We start from the raw sequence: 21,699 nt of genomic DNA, 5'->3' as shown, positions 1-21,699 counted from the left end.
TATGAGTTTTGTTCATTGTTGAATGCCGTACGGTGACCTATATTTGTTAATTTGTGTGTCATGTGGTCTCTTGTGGAGAATTGTTTCATTGGCAATCATACCACATCTTTTTTATATTCATGTCATATCTGGATTTTTGTGCTTTGTATCAATCTTATAAATTGTTTAACTTTGATAATTTCTGGGACTTTTATAGTTGACTATGCGGTATGGATTTTGCTATTTTGGAAGGCTGTATGGGGACCTATAGTTGGAATTTTCTAAGTCATTTGGTCTCTGGTGGAGAGTTGTCCAATTGGCAATCATACTTCTTATTGGTATTGCCAATGGTGTGCCTCTCCTCACCATAAGGCCAAATAAAAAAAAGATGTGTGTATCCTATTACCCTACCCTCCCTATTTTTAAGCTTATAAAAAATAGCCTACCCCTAAGTTTTTTGGTAATTTTTTAATAAGCACTGTTTAAGTCAGACTGTCCCTCAAGGCTTCCAAAACGGTCATATATTCCGGACATTTGTATTATGTTCTGTAAAAGTCCGGCTGGGCAAAGCATGACACGGTCATCTACTTTTTAGTTCAAGGCTTTTTCGGTCATTTTAACATAATTCACAATCTTTTTGACCCAACATTTTGCCTTTAACATCCACACATTTCCAGTCATAAAAGTGACAAGATGATTAATTACTATCAAAACAACCCCTACTTCAATACTTTCTAATTTTAATCAAGGCTAATTAGTTGTTGGACAGCTGAAATCTACCTGTTCAGGTGACAGGTAAACTATTTTCAGTGCCGGACATCATATAAATTGATCGGTCTATTCACACTTATTTTCTTACATTTCAGCGGTTTGTATCTAATTGATTTAGTCCAAAAAATTAAAATTATAAGAAATTAGTTTATCAACATGATTTGATGAAAAATTTAGAAAGGTTTTAAATAAAAAATCGTCAGAACTACTTTGTATGAACTAGAACACGTGGGCGCATGTGCACAGATGGGAAATTTAATTATGCATCCTACATTTCTTATAAATGCTAAAATTATCATTGATACCTGTATCAAACATTCATTTCAAGTATTTTGTTCAAGAAATAACGTGAAAAGAGCTTTTTCAATGAACTCATGCTTTGTAAATGTACACAGATTTTACGCATTGTTATTATCCATGTTATACCATTGTCAAGTCAACATCCGATTTTAGAAAAATGTGAATTAAAAACGAAAGTAAAGTTTGACAATGTCATTTTGCACAAATAAAGAGCCTAATGCAGATATGAGCATGCTGATGTGCACACTTTGAATGATGCACTGCCAATTTAACAGTTTACATCCGAACATCAAATTCATATCAAAGTAAAGTTTAAAATCGTTTTTTTTTAATGTAATGTCAATCATTGGAATGGCCATCTGATTACCATAATTGCCTTTTGTGACTTAGTCTTAAGGGATTAAAATCGGGATCAGATATAAAATGTCCGGCTGGCTCAAATTTTTTTTGGAAGCCCTGCTGTCCCTCCCATAGACTCAATGTAAAACTAGATGTGTCAAAGCAACACAAATGGCCCCTTCCCAAAAAGTTGAAAAATCTGCAATTTCAATAACACATGTGGACACAAACATGATGGTAGTCTCACATACCAAAAATCAGCTCAAAATCTGGAGGGGTAGAGAAAAAAAATCCGTATAACTATGATTTTCAATAATTTATCAAAGTCCAAAGCCTGTAATTTCAGCAAAAATTAGCGAAGCGAAACAAAACTTATACTTGATCTGTAACTCATAATGGTTAACTCCATATCAAAAATCAGCCCAATACTGGAGCCGTTTAGAAAAAGAGTCTGTATAACTGTGATTTTCAACAATTTCTCAAAGTCAAAAGTCTGTAATTTCGGTAAAAATTAGTGGAGCGGAACGAAACTTAAACTTGATCTGTAACTCGTCATGGTTAACTCACATACCAAAAATCAGCCCAATATCAGAAGGCGTTTAGGAAAAACTCTGTATAATGGTTTGTTGCGGAATGACAGAATGACGGAATTTTGGAATTTCGGAATATCAGAATTTCGGAATATCAGACAAGGGTAAAACTATATGGCACCGACAACTTCGTTGCGGGGCCATAAAAAATGGTAAAATAAAAGACTCTTTTTTATTTTTTAAGATGTAATAGGAAACACACATATTTTGTTTTGGCCTAATGTATCGTAAACAGCTCCTTCAACAATGCTATACCAACCTTTCTTTTTAGCCTCCTCTGCTTCTAATTCTCGTTTCTTTCTTGCTGCTCTCTGTTTATCTTCTAACTGAACCTTGTACTTATTAGCCTCATCCCACTTGCCATCTTCCATCAATCTTTGGTCAGGACGAATTCTGCAGTCTGTTGGTGCAACCCCTTCTTCAGGTTCATTTAATTCTAATGCTAGTCGAGTGAAAAAATACATTTTCTCTGCTCCAGGCCTGTAAACAATCCAATATAAATGATTTATTTTGAGTACTGAAAATTTCTGCTAGATTTGTTGTGAAGACAAAAATTCCCCAACTTGTCATTTTTCGCAAATGGTCAGCTGAAATTCCAAACAATAGTAGGCCAATCATGTTGGAATAAAAAAAGAAATAATATTGTTGGGTTGCTTCCTCATTAATATTTACTGTACACAATTTTTTTCATAAATCTTATTTTACATTGTATCTATATAAATTGATATTTCATGTGCAAAAACAACTACTTACGGCAGAGGTTTTTTCTCCCATAATGTAAAGTGTGGTCCTGTTTCAAATACTGGTTTCCCCTTATTTGATTCATCAACATGCAATATTTTTGCTCCTTCCATCTTTTTGTCCCAGGTACCAGTTAATACCCATTTTGCATCACCTTCTTTTGTTGTAATGACTCCAGTTACCTATGCAGAACATAAAAAGCAAACTTGAACATACTGTAAGTGAATTAAAATATTGACCTCTCATACAGTTAAAATAGTTTAAAGTCCAATGTATGAAAAGGTTGATAATAAATGGCTGCTAAACTTCAAGCAGAAAATTGGTATGTATATTCAGGATGATAATATTTTAATGTAATATAAATATTAATTCTGCTTTATACTGGAGACACGCTGAGTTTGATTTTTAACATTCTAGTTCACAAGGTAACATTCCGCAGTCAGACATGTCACCATACCAGGACACATTACTACGACTCTGAGCCGACCAATTTTGCTCTTACTCCTATATGCCATGCACTTAACAAAGTAGCAGCAAATACCAATTACAAAATCTTTCGTTTGACCCAGCCAGGGTTTGAACCCAACGACATCCACACTTGAGGCAAACATGAGACAGTGTTGCTATCTGACTATTGCAAGTCATTCAAAATTCTGACCAAATTGCAATTTGTTTTATAAAACCAAACTGTTCACATTAAAATACTTTTTATATTAAAAATCCACAAGTTTTTTAGTTTTTATACAGCATGAAACTATGATACATAAATCATTACCTTTCTTGGTATATCTCTGGAGAAGTAACTATATGTGGAGAATTTTAAATGACATTTATCACCATTTTTATGATTTATAATATCCATTTCACCGTGGTTGTCTACCCACAATTTACCAACAATTATATTGTGTACAGTTGTCGTAACTTTCCTCCATGTATAGTGGTTACCACTTTTCGTAAATTTTGCATGAGAAATTCCTGAAAAATATTTGATAAACATGTACATAAATTTCTTGTATTAAGGTCAGGTTATAGATTTTATTCTAATATCTCTTTTTTCTTGACAGAATATTTCTATTCATTTAAAGCTAGTGTTTTTGAAAAACCATATCATATAATCTGGCTTTTCCACATCAATTCTGTAGTAAATGGACATGTCAAGCTGGTTTTGGAATGCATCAAATATATAAACAACAAATGACCAAAAAAATAGTGAAAGCCTGCATAAATCATTTTCTCAAAAACAAATTTCAGTGAAAACACTCTCATCTTTTACATACATTTCTTGCAACCAGTCAAACATAATATATAATTTAAAAACAACTAAGAATGTATAAATTTTTCAATTTGGTTTTCAATGTGTTTTAATTCAAACCTGACCACTAGAACTAAAATGAGAATTAGAGTTAATACATAATTTTTTTCCATCAAAAAAACAAAATATAAATGTATAGTTAATTATTTAGTTATAACTAGCATGCTAGAACAATTATTACAGATAAGAAATTCTAATACAACACTAAATATAAGTTCATTTTGATTGGATATTGCCACAGAGTTCAGGGCATCCACATTTATAGTCTCAAATTGTGTTGGAAAGGGTTGACTTGATTTTTTAAGGTATCATTGAGTGCTTCCTCTCAGTAGCATTTAAATAGAGATTCCAGTATTGTATTTGAAGATTTGCAGACATCAATTGTTGATTTGAACATATCCATTTACTAGCTTAAATGCAATGGCACCTGTAAAATCAATTCCAGACCATCAAATCACCAATTGATGACTGGAAATCTTCAAATAAAATAATGATAATCTTCTTAATATGGTGCTCATGAAGGTAGGGATTTAACAATACAAACCTTAAACACCATACCACATCCAGCTATTGAAAATTTACTATCATATCCTCCACAAAAGAACCACCAGTAAATATTACAGCAGATTTCATTGAGTGTGTATCCAAAGGTAATATCGTTGGTTAGCTTGCTTGTTAGCTGAACCGTGAAGTCATTGTTAGGTCAGGTAAACTACCCTCCTTTAAGAGTAGACTAGTCCGGCAGATAACCAATCTATCTGTCTGTTGGACTAGGCTACTTCGCAAGAAGGGTAGTATACCTGACCTGATAATGAATTCACGGTTCAGCTAACAAGCAAGCTAACCAAAGATACTACCTTTGGCTACATACTCAATGAAATCTGCTGTAAGCAAATCATTTAAAACGGTTACACACACGTAAGCTTCATGAATATAAGAAACAATTCAGAACATTTGATGGTACTTGATTTAGAGGTGAAACTACAACCAGATAGTCACATGATACATAAAATTGCTACTTTGAATTTTCCTTGCCTACTGTCGATATTGCCACACACAAAATCATACTTTGTGTCATCTACAGGTTTTGTCTAAATTTCACCAATTACTTTTTTATAAAATGGAAACAAGGTTTTCTACCTTTACCAAAGAGAAGAAAGGGTGCTACGGTAACTATAAACTGGTAATGGAAACAAGGTTTCTACCTCTATCAAAGAGAAGAAAGGGTGCTACGATAACTATAAACTGGTATGTTTAAAACACTGAAAGCCATCAAAGAACTTCACCACCGTACCATAATAACTGAAGGGTAAATGCAATAAATAGGTTTGAGGGGGTTGTACAATGGTGCAAATACAGAAATAGTCATGCTGCAACAAGGTGCAGTAGTATCACATGTAAAACTACTACAGAACTAGGAGGAATAACATTGCAATGAAAAACTTGTGCAGAATTTTACATGCACAAAAAAAATATCTCATTTTTGAAAAGGAGTCGAATTGAGTTGATAAATCTCAAAAAAACTAAATGGCATGTTTTGCATTCAAAGGAAGTTCAAAGCCCTGAAGAAAATTCAGAAGAAACAATTTGATATGAATACTGATATCTGATGTGGACAAATATCTTTTAATAAAACATGATAGATTTATAATATTTTAGAATTTCGAAAATAAAAATATGGGAGAAAATATCTTAGAACAAGATAATCTATGAAAATGTGTTCTGACAAACTTTGTGAACTCTACACCAATACAAATGTGTAATTATGGCCGATTTTAATGATTGGTTGATTAATACACATGCTTTTTCATACCTTAAATACATGTGTAGCATTTTAGAATTTTAATACTTAGGAGGATAGGGACTGTAGTAGTTTTAACACTGCTTAGGGGTAACAGGGGATAGCAGGCAGCTGTATACCTAATGGTATAATTTGGAGATATGCTCCTCTGAATTTACTAGTCATTGTAAATTCTTGCCACGTTTCCCAACCTCTTCCTTCACAATGCTGAGATGCCATGGGAGGGTGATGACTAACCTAAAAGTAGAACATACACTACAACAGCCCTGTACAGTATCAAGCTTTAAATATACAAACTTCCTAGATTAGGACAACCACTACACTCTGACAACAACCATAGATCTGGTAGCTCTTCCACTGTGTAAACATTATATATCCATATTGTGCTTAAATTTTGGCCTTGTGGTCATACAAATTTGAGCACGATTGTCTTATCAGACTCAGAAATTAACCAATCAAAAGACTGGATTACATGTTATGAGCACAAATTTTGTACTCTGAGTACTAAGTAAAGTTTTATGAATGAGAAACCTGAACTGCAAAGATCTCAAATTTTGATCTCTAGTTACTGGAATGACTTCAAAATACTTGTTTGATGTGACTAGAAGTAAATAACTGTCTTTTTCAGTTTGCCTAGCAAAAATATTTCATACCAACAAACTTTTGAAGTGGAATTCAAATGTTTGAAATTTCTGAAATTATATAGATAGTAATAAACCTTACTCCAAAAATTAGAAAAATTAGCTTTTGGAATGACAAAATGTAAGAATGTACTTTTTCTTGCTAGCTATTATTTATTGTATATTGTAACATACATACAAATCATATTCAAATGCCAGGATATATAATTTTACACGGTGGAATGAGCACCAGATTTGGTCATCGCCTTTATCTGAGAAATAAAATCTGGACTGTTTATTCTACCATGAGTTTACCTAATGGTATTATTTGAAGATATTTTCCTCTAAATTTGCTGGCCATTGTAAATTCTTGCCAGACTGACCAGCCACGGCCTTCTGTATGTAATGCTGCTGTTGGAGGGTGGTGGCTAACCTAGAATTTAAATAGCTATTAAAAACATACAAACTTCTATTACATGATAGTGAGTTAAATTTTTAATTTTTGTAATTTAAATATATTTATTTATAGTGGATTGGGAAAAAATTTATAACAACTTATGTTAATCCCTTTCCACTTTGCTGGTGCCAGTGCTGCCTAAAAGTGACGTTAGTCTTCTCTTTTTGGAAATCTACACTGGTGTCTTTTATTTGCAAGAGATATTGCAGTGATCCAACCAGGAACCTTTGTGTTTGTAGTCTGATGTGCTTACCACTACACCACAGCTATATAGTTTTTTTTTAATTTTAAAGAGAAGTTACTGTTTTTAAGTGTATATAGCTGTTTTCTTATTCTTATCACTGGGGTGCAGACTTGTTTACAAGTAAAAAATGAAGGTATTTTGCAAGTTTCTGTCAATCAGACAATTATAGTAGAAGAAATTTGTCACCACAAGACATTTGCTAAAATATTTCCTTGAAATATGAAAACTGAATGGCTTAAAATTGAAAGATACAAACATTTACATTTTACCAATTTTTGTGACCAAATTTACCCAAAATTGTAGAAACTCTTTTTTCTAACGAATATTTTGTATTTGCTTATTAAAGTTTATGATCCTGACTTATGCTAAAAAAATCATTGTTATTTCAATATAAATTCCACATAAAATTCATATAAATTCTTGAAAAAGCTGTCTATTGAGTACATAAAATCAGAATAAATAATTTATCATAGTGTTCCATACCAATATAAAACATAATGATAGATCAACTAAAAACGAAAAAAAATCAAATGAAACATTTCAGATAAAATTCTGAAAAAAAGTCAAGTCCAACTATTTTCCTATTTTGAAAATTCATTCATGCATAGGAAAAACTGCACTGTTTAAATGAATTATTATCAATTTAAAAAATTTGCATGCATTTCTGATTATAATTTTTTGAACAAAATACAGAACATGATTTATAACTGCAATTTCAAAATATGATGTATAAATTTTACTAAATTTGAGGTTTTTTTATTTGCAAACCTTTCCATCAGAATTTATTAACATTAAAATCATTGAAAATTATCTAAATATAAATTTAAATATTGAATTTGTATTTTAAATTTACAGTAATCAATAACATATTTACTTGTTCTGCTATAGATTTCCAGCCATAATCATCCGTCCTATCACATTCATACGTTTCTCCTAATAATGGATTAAATGGTTTGGTGCTACGGTTTGTTGTTGTGGAATATGAGGAAATAGTAAAGGCAGCTAGGTAGGCTAATTGTTCAGCGGAATCTTCACTTTCAGCTGCTCGATCTAAACAGCGTGAATATTCAAAATCTTCGGAGAGACGTTGTAACATAGACAAAGGCTCACTAAAATTAACCTGAAAAAAATGAAATTTCCAGATATGAACAGGATTACGTGTTAAAATATAAAATTTCCTTAATTTTTTTTAACACTGTCATTATGCATCAACAGTAATCCTGTCATCTCATAAATTAATAACAAGAATGTTTCCAATTATTGAAAATTTCAATGAAAGAACCAAAATGTGAGCTTTTATTTTGATATCAGAAATAGAATAATTTGTTTAGCATGTTTACATCACTAGTTATCATTAATGCAAAACAAATCCAATAACATTTACCCAATCAAAGGGCAGTTGTTTGTAAAAAGAAAAGACTATCAAGTTTTCCCCGATTAATTATATATCTTTAATGTTTAACAATGTTTTAGTTTTACTTCACATAATCAATAAAGTTATAAAAATAGATTTACGAGTATCTTAACAACATTGGTTGGTACACTTCGATCTTTTTGGTAATAAGAAGGACCGGAGGTATGTAAACTGGTTCCCGGTTGATTACTACACAAAAATGATAATACAAGAAAATTCCAGTTTGCATGTGAAATAGTAAATACGAAACCAAGCGCGATAGACGGAGAAATGTAATGGAAAGTAAATACAAACCAAGCACGGTAGGCAGAGAAATGTAATGGAAGTTCAGTTCACTAGTATCGGAAACATGCCGCTGAAAGCGTCAATTTTCCAAAAATAAAAACATCTCTGAAAATTGGAATAAACATATATTTACTATGAATTATTGTGATTATAACCCTGTCACATTTTTTGCAACAATAAAAATATCCCAATAATTTCTGAATTAACAGTATTCATATTCAGTCAGCTAATTAAAATACTGAAACTGGAATTTCAGAAAATTATTTCATTTATTCAGCCCACTCATTAACTTACAGGCATGGGTATTTTAGATAATTCTTTTCCAATACAGTTTTTCATAATACTCCATAAATTAAGACTATAGCTAGGTCGAGGTGGTATCAAAGGTCGCCGGAAACGTTTCCTGGTCATTGAACTAGCGGAATCAATGGACTCTGTCCTTTTTATAGATTCTTGACTAGGATTTCGTTTATGTGTAGATTTAACAACAGTTGCCACTGTGGAAGCCTGTTAAAACATAATTTGCATGAATAAAAATGCATGTATAAACAATCCAAATATCGTTATAATTAATATATATTTACTTGTGATTTTGAAAAAACAAGTTTGGTTAAACTATCTTAATTGCAATCAACAACATTTTAGATTAATAAATGTGATGTAATATTATATGAAGTATAGAATTTTTTTCCAAAATTGTATCATTTGCATCAAATTAAAGCCAGCGCTTATAATTTATATATAACATATGTAGATAATACTGTCTTTTATCCTTCGCTTATCTTTCCTTCTTGTCCTGTTGATAATTTTTTTAATCATCATGTAGTTTGTTTGATCTCTGTTTTTCATTGGTCAAAATTCAATGAAGTCAAATTTCACTTGTTTTAGATAACCCAACATTAAAAATACCTCATATCTTAACATGCTTACAGAGTACAAAAAACTAAGTCTAGTGACAGAAAAAAAAAAGAAAAGAAGCAAAAAAAAAAGTACAACAGCAGGTTTCCATGTTAAAATTTGTGAAATTAACATTTTATAAGCTTATCAAACCACAATATTTTTCATCAAACCACAGCTGTCAGAAATATATTTTTTGAAATGGCTACAAACCCAATCTACAAAAATAATAAACTATATATAATTTTGGATTCATTCAATTTTTGTAAATACCAATTTTCATGGATTGTGGAAGATTGAATTTTTTATGAAAGCATGAATTTATAGTTTTGATAAATTCTACATGAATTAGTCTACAGAAAATGGTATTTCTTTGAGCAATTAAAGTCATTGTTTTGTTATATTCATGAAAACTAGTATTGCACAAAAATTACAGAATGCACAAAAGGTTAACAGCAAGAAATAAAACTAAATAAAGATGGTACAAAAGCAGAAATGTAGGCAAACTAGTACTGATTAGGTCTATAAAAGCATGGTAAATGAATATTTTTGATTTTCTTCATTAGGGATGACATCAAAAGATCGATGTTGGATAAAAAAAACTTAAACCAAATAGTTTTTTGTTTTTTTTTTTTGGGGGGGGGGGGGGTCAACATTGCTGCAAGTTTTGTTAATCTAAAATCGATTTTACATAAACCCCTATTGGTCAATTAATTTTTCCCAAATTAGGTTAAGAGAGGGGGTGTGGGGGTCAGTGAAAAAACTATGTGAAATAATTTTTTTATCCTTCATTGAACTTTTGATGTCGTCCCTTAGGGGCATATATTGCCGAATTGATATTACTTAAAAATTGACAAGAAAAAAGATTGCAACATAAAACAAGCAAACTATAGTGAAAAGCAGCGCTAGCTTGATTAACTGAAAACTGAAACTAAAGATTAGTTCTTTTGTGTTGCATGATGAAGCAAATTTTTGTATGTTTACCGACAGGAGTTTTCTACTTTTCTCAAAAGTTAAATAAAAACATCGTTACACTGGAAATTAAATACATTTATACAAAACTTTTTAACCATAACAGAAAAAAAAATGATTTTGAAACTGAAATTTTTTTTGGAAAGTCTCAATTGACTCTTAAATCTGACAGCTAAAATATGCCATATACAGTTGTTCCACTTGGTCTTCCCATGCTTCCAAATTTTAACTAGACAAGGTTTTAATACCTTTGGAAAGAAGCGGTATAATTAAGTGTATACTTTTATCACATATTTGGATATATCTTATTTTCACTTTGATGAATGTTTTAAGTTTTCTGTAAATTATTTAGATATTCTATTTTTTTTATTATTATTAAAAAGTTTTCAGAACATCAAGTAGACAACTGAATTAGGTATTCACATTGATAGGTCATATTTTGAAGTATTTCTATAAACATAAAACAAGGAATAAATTGCTATAACTAAAAGTTAACCTCGAAACAGATTTAATGCGTGTACATATTAAATATTGATATAAAAAATCAGCATATCTGATACCAGGCGAACCATACAAGTCTCAGTATAGGAAATCTTATTTGTGTTCTTAATTTTATTTCATCAGTACAGGATCTAACCAGATGCTCCACAGGGTGCAGCTTTATACGACCGCAGAGGTTGAACCCTGAACGGTTGGGGCAAGTATGGACACAACATTCAAGCTGGATTCAGCTCTAAATTTGGATTGTGATTAAATAGTTGACACAGCATAGGTTTCTGACACAGAATGAATGTGGTTTAATGAGACTTAAAATATTTTTTTGCCTTTGAGAAATTCACTATGCTGTTGAATATTAATCCTCTCAAAAAAATGTTTGAAGAAATTTTCTTTTTATTTATGAAATCTGAAATGAGAAAAATTAAACCCCCCCTTTTTTTCACATCCCCCTTTCCCTATTTCCAAAACTGATCTCAATTCAAATTTCTAATGGAGTTTGCAACAAAAACTACTCATTTAAATACATCAGAAAATATTAAAATGTAAAATAAAGTGCTTGTTATCACTGAATGGTAAAGATTGTTTTAATTTATCAGTTGGTAGTAAAAGTGAATATACATTGTATATTGTATAAAACAATGATTTAAATTGATTCAACTACTATTCTGGACAAAGAAAGATAACTCCAATTGAAAATTTCTTGCTATTGAACAATATTGTGCAATTAGATATTTCTTGCTATTGCGCAATACTGTGCAATTGAAAATATTTGCTATTGCACAATACTGTGCAATTGAAGATTTCATCTATTGCGCAATACTGTGCAACTAAAAATTTCTTGCTATTGCACAATACTGTGCAATTGAAGATTTCTTGCTATTGCTGAATACTGTGCAATTGAAAATTTCTTGCAATTGCACAATATTGTGCAATTAGATATTTCTTGCTATTGTGCAATACTGTGCAATTGAAAATATTTGCTATTGCACAATACTGTGCAATTGAAAATTTCTTGCTATTGCACAATACTTAATATAATAATTTTGGACCCTGATTTGGACCAACTTGAAAACTGGGCCAATAATCAAAAATCTAAGTACATTTTCAGATTCAGATATCAAAGAACCCAAAGAATTCAATTTTTGTTAAAATTAAACTAAGTTTAATTTTGGACTCTTTGGACCTTAACGTAGACCAATTTGAAAACAGGAAAAAATTTAAGAATCTTAATACAGGTTTAGATTTGCCGTATCAAAAGAATCCCAATAATTCAATTTTTGATGAAATCAAACAAAGTTTAATTTTGGACCCTTATTCCTAAACTGTTGGGACCAAAACTCCCAAAATCAATCCCAACCTTCCTTTTGTGGTCATAAACCTTGTGTTTAAATTTCATTGATTTCTATTTACTTATACTAAAGTTATTGTGCGAAAACCAAGAATAATGCTTATTTGGGCCCTTTTTCGGTCCCTAATTCCTAAACTGATGGAACCAAAACTCCCAAAATCAATCCCAACCTTCCTTTTGTGGTCATAAACCTTGTGTCAAAATTTCATAGATTTCTATTCACTTTTACTAAAGTTAGAGTGCGAAAACTAAAAGTAATCGGACGACGCCAACGACGACACAGACACCGACGTGATACCAATATACGACCAAAAAATTTTCAATTTTTGCGGTCGTATAACAACAAGCACTATCATTTACTAGGTTCAGTGGACTCAAGTTAATTGAACTTTGACTTTATCAAAAACTACCTTGACCAAAAAGATGTACGGACTGACAGATATAAGAATAGATGAACGGACGTATAGAACGAAAAACAAATTGCCCCAAACTGGGGCATAAAAATGTGACTTCATAAAAATAAAATTTATAGTACAAGAAGCAGATGTTAAGGTATAGAAAATAAGTATAAAAAAAAAAAGAAAAAAAAAAGAAAGCAACAATTTAAATATAAAATAATCAACACTTTAAAAAATTTCCTTCACCATGGAAACAGTGTATAAGAACTACTACCATGCATAACTCTCAGTACTATAAAACCTACGCTTCGCTTAGGACTATCAGATTTATTAATATGTGAGTATACTCGAGCTTCCTGGCCATCTTGCTCAGTGTCGCTACCGTTACTACTTCTGTCGTCAAGGATAATATGGCTGTCTTCACTCGTGTCACTCAGCATCCTCCTAAAAATAGAATTACAAGAAATTATGATTTTTTTTATTAATACCTTACATGAAATAGACCTATAGCTAATTGTCTACCATAACTGGACATCTCCAAGGTTCCTGTAAATTTTGACATCACAAAAGTAAAAGTCTTAAGCCACAAAGGTTAAATATTTGGGTTGTGTGATGTCCAAAGTTCCAGTATTGCAGATTATTAGGTCAGGAGATGTAGATACTCAAATAGCTATGTGATAGGTTTCTCAAAATAAAATCTTATCTTTTACATTTAAAAACATGAAGTGCAATAAAAATCATTATTCTAGGGACAAACTAACTGAATATTTAGATGGTACCAATAGGTAACATGCACAGATTTAAATAGAACAGTACATTTGTACAAGACTTTGCTATATAAAATATTTTGAGCACAAACAGAAATAGAGAATCGCTAATGTGGGCTATACCATTAAAATATATCTTGAAACACAAATTTTCTCCAGAAAAAACGACCCCACCAAAACAAATAGTGAGAGTTGCTAAAATAATTATATAGATCAACCAGATGCTCCACAGGGCGCAGCTTTATACGACCGCAGAGGTCAAACCCTGAACAGTTAAGGCAAGTATGGACACAACATTCAAGCTTGATACAGTTCTGAAATTCAATTGTGATTAAATAGTTGACACAACATAGGTTTCTGACACCGATTGAATGTAGTGTAAGAACTTAAACATAAAAATTTAAAATTGGACATTTACCTATTAGGCCACACCAATTTAATTCCTTGTTCCACGGACCCGCCCGCACATATTTTTTTCTAAACAGAATTTTTAGATTTTTTTTATATTCCCGCTTCCCGCATCCGGAAATGTAATCATGTCCATTTTCCGCAACGTTTTTTTTTGTAAATGATATAAAAAGATATTTGTTTTTAAAATCACAGTCTAAATCTGTATGTAACAATTTTAAACCTATAAGCACCCCACCACACTGTGTAAATATCTGTGAGAATATTTGTTTCAGCATGAAACCAATTTATCCAAAGTGGCAATCTCCCATACAGACAGAGTTATCATCCTTTCCTCCTCAATTGAGGAGGAAAGGACGACAACTCTGTCTGTATGGGAGATTGAGGAGGAAAGGACACCAACTCTGTCTGTATGGGAGATTGCCAAAGTGGGAGTGCTCCGATATAAATATATAACAGCGGAAATACCTGTAAAGAACAAAATGTTGGTTTCTTTCTCCCTTACTCATATTCCCTATAAAAAAAATGTTCGTTGTAATAGAATAAAGTACAAAGAACTTTTGAAGGATTTGCCTTCAACTGCAATTATATTGTATGCTGGCGAAACAAAACTATCCATAGCCGCTGCATGTTTATGCACCTGTCCTGATTGATTCAGGGGCCTGTCGTTCAGCAGTTGTGGTTTGTTGATGCGGTTCATTGGTATTTTCCCGTTTGCCAGTTTGGATATATAAATTAGATCGTTGGTTTTCCTGTTCGAATTATGTACACTAATAATTTTAGGGTCCTTTATAGTTTGCTGTTTGATGACGGTCTGGATCAAAGCCCTGTGTAAAAGACCGTACTTTGACCTGTGTTTGTCATTATCAGGTTGGGAGGAACCCTCCCTCAGACAAGGGGTCATTTTACTGATGTAGAAATGAAAATAGAAATACCAAGAATTTGTATAGTGCTACTTAAAAACCTTTGAAAACTTATATTTTTTTACTCAAAAAGAAAAGTAATACATCATATTTTAAACCACTCTTCTAAAAGAGGGTTCCACTTATTTTGAATAATATGAACTGTTAAAGTAAATATGTTAACATGGAAAAAGTCCAGGAATATTACAAAATTCTTAGACATGTTTTGATCATTTAATACCAGATAAATATGTAGTTCTCTGGGAAAATATGAGCCCTTTTGTACTAAAAAGTGGGTTTTTTTTTTACAAAAAAATATATTATAAGGCCAAAAAAAAATATATGTCTGTTTCCTGCTTCCAAGGCAAATAAATCAGGGTCGGTAGGTCGGGATTTTTTTTTTTTTTTTATTTTTTATTTTTTTTATTTGTGCACTCCCTGTCAGATTTGCAGTCGGTTACATGTCATGTTTGGTTAGGGTCCTGTACCCCAAAATGATTTAATCCCTTTAAAGAAGCTTTAATTGAATAATCCTCCCAGTGCTGACATTTTATAAACCTTAATTGTAGCACATTTGTGCTGGGAGCAGCCATTTTGATTGTTTGGGCATAGTAAAATACGGATCTGGATCGGACCGGAAATTAATTTTTCCGGACCGGAAACGATTTTTTTCCGGATTTGAATAAAAAGATCTAGGGTCGGGGGGTTTGAGTCAGGGTCGGTCGGGAAACAGGAAACAGACATATATTTTTTTTGGCCTAACTTATATCAGGGACTTTCTATACTTACTTACCTAGTATAGAAAGTCCCTGCTTATATTGACCCCTCATAAAAGGGATATTTATAAAATTAAGGGGTTGCTCCCAAACTGATTATGACTTGGATGGAGAATTGTCTCATTGTCAGTCACACATACATAGACCAGATTTAATTATTCAGTTATTTCTTGGTGAACAGGCAAAACTTGCTTCATAAATTAAAGAAATGTCAAAGTACAAGTGATAAATCAAGTTTTAATAAATGTCAAAACCTACTATTTTATGTTTACAAAAAAAAAATTAATCACTCGCCTTAACTTTTCAAGCTTCGCCTCAAAAATTAAATAATTTTTTTATTAAAATTTTCATATCGCACGCTCGCTTGCCCCAAATTTGGAGTCCAAAAATCCGTAGAACAAGAAATTAAATTGGTGTGGCCTTATGATCCAATAGCCAAAATCTAAATACATGGTTAGATTCAGCATATCAAAGAACCCCAAGAATTCAATTTTTGATGAAATCAAATAATGTTCAATTTTGGACCCTTTAGACCTCAATGTGGACCAATTTGATAACCGGCCCAAAATATTAAAAATCTAAATACATGGTTAGATTCAGCATATTGAAGAACCCATGGCCAATATATTCAATTTTTGTTGAAATCAAACAAAGTTTAATTTTGGACCCCGATTTGGACAAACTTGAAAACTGAGCTCAAGATAAAAAATCTAAGTACATGTTTAGATTCAGCATATCAAAGAACCCAAAGAATTCAATTTTTGTTAAAATCAAACTAAGTTTAATTTTGGACTCTTTGGACCTTAATGTAGACCAATTTGAAAACAGGAAAAAATTTAAGAATCTTAATACAGGTTTAGATTTGTCGTATCAAAGAATCCCAATAATTCAATTTTTGATGAAATCAAACAAAGTTTAATTTTGGACCCTTTTTCCTAAACTGTTGGGACCAAAACTCCCAAAATCAATCCCAACCTTCCTTTTGTGGTCATAAACCTTGTGTTTAAATTTCATAGATTTCTATTTACTTATACTAAAGTTAAAGTGCGAAAACCAAATGTCTTCGGACGATGGCAACGACGCCAACGTCATACCAATATACGACCAAAATTTTTTAATTTGCGGTCGTATAAAAACTCTAAATTCTTCTTCTATTAAATTCTTCTATGCTTATTTAAATTCAAAGGAAATTTCTCTATTCTAAACAATGTAATAACCTGTACGTCTGACTGATTTTCCAATTGTAAATTTTTATGTTTCATAAGTTAAACATATTATTACCTATGAGTCATTATTTCATGTGGAAGAGCTACTTCAAATTCATCTGCATGGTAGTCTAGAGCATCAAAGAAATCATCCTCATCAGAACCTGTTGTTCCTGAAAAAAGGGGAATAATAAAATTAACAAAATATTAAGCTAGAAACTAGAACAAAACCCTACATGAAGAAGGTAAAGGAGTAGGTCCGGTAAGGACCGATTTTGGCCTCAAATTTCAGGTTCATGTGAAAAAAGATTTTGACCACTTTTAAACACTTCAGTGTCTATTTTATTTGATACAATTAGTTTATGTGAAAGATTTTAACTGATTTAGTCATTAAAAATTCGTAAGGGTTCCACGGAACCCAGTGTCTCGCCTACTTTTGCTGTTAATCGCAGACTCAACAAAAATGAGGAAAGACATCAATAAAAATTTCCCTCTCGATACTGTCTTTTGATTGAAAGAAGCTTCCAAGTTTGGTAAAAAATCCAGGATAGTTTATGAATCTAATAAATGTTTTATAAACTTTAACTGCAGACTGTATGTAATGTTAACTGGAAGAAAAACTAAGTCCATTTATAAGTAAAATACAGAAATGAATTTTTTTTTTACAAAATTTACTTCTGAATAATATCTTATGATCAGAAACAAGCTTTTGTCTAAGATTGGTAGAAATCCAGGATAGTTTAAGAACATTATAAAAATTTTAAAAACTTAAACCACAGAGTGAATGCTTTGTTTCTGGCAAAAAAACTAAGTCCATTTATAAGTAAAATACGGAAAAGTGGAAATTTATTTTTACAAAATTTTTATCTTATGATCATAAACAAGCTTCTGTCCAAGTTTGGTACAAATCAAGGATAGTTTATGAAAGTTATTAAAATTTTAAAAACTTTAACCACAGAGTAAATGTAATGTTTCCTCGCAGAAAAACTAAGTCCATTTATAAGTAAAATACGGAAAAAATGGAATTTTATTTTTACAAAACTTACTTCTGGATACTTTCTTATGATCATAAACAAGCTTCTGTCTAAGTTTGGTAGAAATTCAGTATAGTTTAAGAAAGTTATTAAAATTTCAAAAACTTTAACCACAGAGTGAATATTTGTGGAGGCCGCCGAAGACGGAATGTAGGATCACTTAGCAGGGGTTAAGAAATTTTGTAATAGCTTACTAGCCCAGGGCTAATTGGTAGCAGGATTTTACTAGCCCTGTTGGAAGAACTACTAGCCCAACAAAACTGACATGCTAGCCCTAATATGCCTTACAAATTCAGAGTTTGCTGCATTAACCATGAATTCTGTAAACTTAACAATTTTTTTATCCATTGTACAGAAGATTTTTGCAAATTGGATACCCAAAACTTATTAGCAGATATATTCAATTAATCGAAAATGGAATATTCACAGAATATTCTGATATAAGAGTTGACCAAATCCGGAAATGACCACTACTATACATTGTACATGGGTATATAAAAGTATTGGAGGTACATCATCACGTTTGTGTAAAAGAATTATCAGTTGGTTAATTATGTAATGCTCATATTTGTTTTCAGCTTTAAAATTCTATTTATTAAAATAAATTAAACATGTTTAATGACCTCAAATATTTATGTGAATAAATATCACCATCCATAGTTTGTCTTTTATTATAAAGATTATAATTGTTTTATAAACGAAGTACAGTAATGTCCATATTTACATTTATCACAGGTTTTCAAATTGAGGGCTATAAATAGATTACAACCTGAGCACAGTCTCTAAAGTGAAACTGTATTTGTTATTAATTTTATTTCTTTAAAATTCATGATTATCAATAAAGATAATGATTGATGAACTATTATTGCATCGAGTTTAAGTTTTCTGAAGACTGTTAATGTTAAGGTAATGGTTCTGGAGGCTTCTTCACAGTATGTAAACAAAAACAAAATGGCATCCATAACATGTGCACACGTTTCAAATTTATATCTGACAAAAATCAGGTTTCTGCTGTCAAAAGGGATTCATATTTATATTACAATAAATTAATCAGAAGAAGGTACAATCAGGTTGCATAAGCAATGTACAATACCACTTCCTGTACTGACACATCGATATTGAAAGTACGGGATCCACCCAAAGTTATTTGTTCTATTTTAAAACTTGTACAAAATAAGTTCAAATTCTAGGAATCCTGAATGACGTAGTCGAATCTGATTTGCTAAAATAGAAAAGTGATGAGGAGATTTTCCACTTTCTATTTTGGAAACGCCAAGAATTTTTTGTTACTAGTCCGTCGGGCATATTGGATTAAAAGTTTTGGTTGCCCGAAGTGTAAATGTAGTAGCCCCGGGCGTCGGGCTTGTGGATTTCTTAACCCCTGCTTAGTCTCGCTTTTTCGACTAAAGTCGAAGGCTCGACAAAAACGACCCGATTCAAGCTCAAATATGAAAACTACCAAATATGCAGAAAAATGTCACTTTTCGGATGGTTTTTTGTCGAAAATGAAAGTGGCCGCATCCGTGTTCATCCTCAACTTTTATATAAGTTATGTATTATTATCAAATACAACTTAGATTTCAATATAAAGGATGAACACGAATGCGGCCACTTTCGTTTTACAAGGAAACCGTCTGAAATTTAACTAAAATGCTAGAACTGTGAAGATTTCAGTAATTTATTATGACTAAATGGTGCTAGTACTCAATATATGTGCATTCTATTGTCAAAAACAGCCCATATTTATGTAGCAGAAGCATTCTACTGTCCAATAATTAACTAATAGTTTACATTTTAACAATTTTGTAAAACTGCTATATTTTGGGGCCAAAAAGGGGTCTTACGGAACCTACTCCTTTATGTAAAAGTATTTTGATTAATGGAGTGGTTGTTGTTTGTTGTTGTATATCATATTTGTGTTTAGTTTTTTGGTTTGTACATAAATCTGGTTGTTGGTTTTCTCCTTTGAACTGATATATATATTTGACATTTCAGGGCCTTTTATAGCCGACTATCAGTTTTTCTCATTGTAGAAGACTGTATTGTGACTTATAGTTGCTGACCTTCTCCACTCCATCATTTGGTCTCTGAAGGATAGTTGTCTCATTGGCAGTCATACCACATATTCTAATTTTAATATTAGGCAAAATAAACTACCTTTTTCCTTTCCATTTTTTTGCAAATGTAAGGATTTCTTTGCTTGTACTTCTAAAGAAACTTGTTCTTTAGCTAATTGTTCCACCATATCTTCTAGCTTCATTCTCTGTTCATGTTCATAATCAAACAGTTTTTGTAACCTCTTTGTCTGTGACTGTGCTACATCTAAATATTCAGTGCAAGCCTAAAATAGAAAACAACAAGTTTAAATATTCAGTGCAAACTCATAAAAATGTAAAATCTGAATATTCATGATATTCAGTGCAGAACTAAAATAAGAATGTACAATCTTAATATTAAGTTCAGAACTTAAATTAGAAAATAGAAATATTCAGTGCAAGCCTAAAATAGAAAACAACAAATTTAAATATTCAGTGCAGAACTCATAAAAATGTAAAATCTGAATATTCATGATATTCAGTGCAGAACTAAAATAAGAATGTACAATCTTAATATTAACAGTGTTCTCCCCAGGCCCTTAAAGGACCACGGGCCCGCGATGTATAATTTTCTGCCGCGGTGGTATCGTTCTTGCCGCGATGTATAATTTTTTTCCGTGGTGCTAAAGTTTTCGGTAAAAAAATCGTATTAAAATCGGTAAAGTTTCAGATGACTTCAACTTTACATCAAAATTGACCAGTTCTAACCAGTTTAATCCAGTATTGACAAGATGATTGTTTACACCACGTGATCGATTTACCTGTTGAGGTTAACCTTGATGATTGGATTTAATCGATGTACATGATTCTTTTGTGTTTTAATTAATTAAGAGATCATAATTTAAATAACAGACTTGTGAGGGACAAGCAGACATTTGTTAATGAACCCTATTACGCCAGTCTCAAGTCAAAATAATTTGCCTTTTAGGAATTAATTGTGGAGTTACTTCCCCTGATTTTTGCTAATTACAAATAAATGCTCCTCACATATAATTTCTCATTGCAAATAAAAATAAAGTACAAATTGAATGCAAAATTATATTAGAATGTTACATTAAGGATGAAAACATTCTTAGAACATACCAACAAAAATGTTTTGCAAATTATTTTTGAGAATCATACCATTATTGATGCACAGACATATTATAATAAATGGGTAATTTATACGATGTTAAAAATATTTGACTGTAACGGGTTTAAAAAGCCTACTGCCACAACTCTAATACATTCCCACACAGGACTAAAGCTAGGGATGAACCTTGTGAATAGAAAACTCTTTAAAAGTACTCTCCATGTCTGTAACAAAGTATTAATCATAAAAACAAATTTGTTGTTGTCTAAAAGAATCAGATCTAAAACTATGGAAAATAGCTTTTAATTTACTGAAGGTTCTGTATCAAAAATCTTGTTCAAAGTTCATTGTTATGGGGAATGTGTAGTGTAACTACAAGTATCGGGACAAAATGGCTTGATCAAAATATAAGAAGTGACTTTAGCTTAAAGACTAATTGTGCTTTCTTTTATTTATTCTTCAAAGATATTAAA

At 31.6% G+C, this 21,699-nt stretch overlaps 1 protein-coding gene across 3 annotated transcripts in view; it reads right to left on the bottom strand.

Moving 5' to 3' along the window:
* The window catches only part of LOC143076031 (oxysterol-binding protein 1-like), a 40,514-nt gene that overhangs the window by 7,757 nt on the left and 11,058 nt on the right, over positions 1-21,699 (bottom strand). Inside the window, exons 4-12 of one of the 3 annotated variants that reach the window (XM_076251643.1) lie at positions 20,216-20,399; positions 17,101-17,197; positions 13,272-13,410; positions 9,148-9,360; positions 8,029-8,274; positions 5,953-6,070; positions 3,496-3,695; positions 2,733-2,902; positions 2,239-2,459 (exon numbers count right to left, since the gene is read on the bottom strand). In XM_076251643.1, coding sequence (XP_076107758.1) covers positions 2,239-2,459; positions 2,733-2,902; positions 3,496-3,695; positions 5,953-6,070; positions 8,029-8,274; positions 9,148-9,360; positions 13,272-13,410; positions 17,101-17,197; positions 20,216-20,399 — 1,588 coding nt within the window. Of the gene's footprint in view, positions 1-2,238; positions 2,460-2,732; positions 2,903-3,495; positions 3,696-5,952; positions 6,071-6,768; positions 6,887-8,028; positions 8,275-9,147; positions 9,361-13,271; positions 13,411-17,100; positions 17,198-20,215; positions 20,400-21,699 lie in introns of all 3 variants that reach the window. The other 2 variants (XM_076251642.1, XM_076251644.1) reach the window with 2 other exon arrangements.

Source organism: Mytilus galloprovincialis, chromosome 5 (genome assembly GCF_965363235.1).
Source record: "Mytilus galloprovincialis chromosome 5, xbMytGall1.hap1.1, whole genome shotgun sequence".
In the NCBI taxonomy this organism is placed as follows: Eukaryota; Metazoa; Mollusca; class Bivalvia; order Mytilida; family Mytilidae; genus Mytilus; species Mytilus galloprovincialis.
The sequence above is the reverse complement of the archived record's forward strand: the minus strand, read 5'-3'. Positions and strand labels throughout refer to the sequence as shown.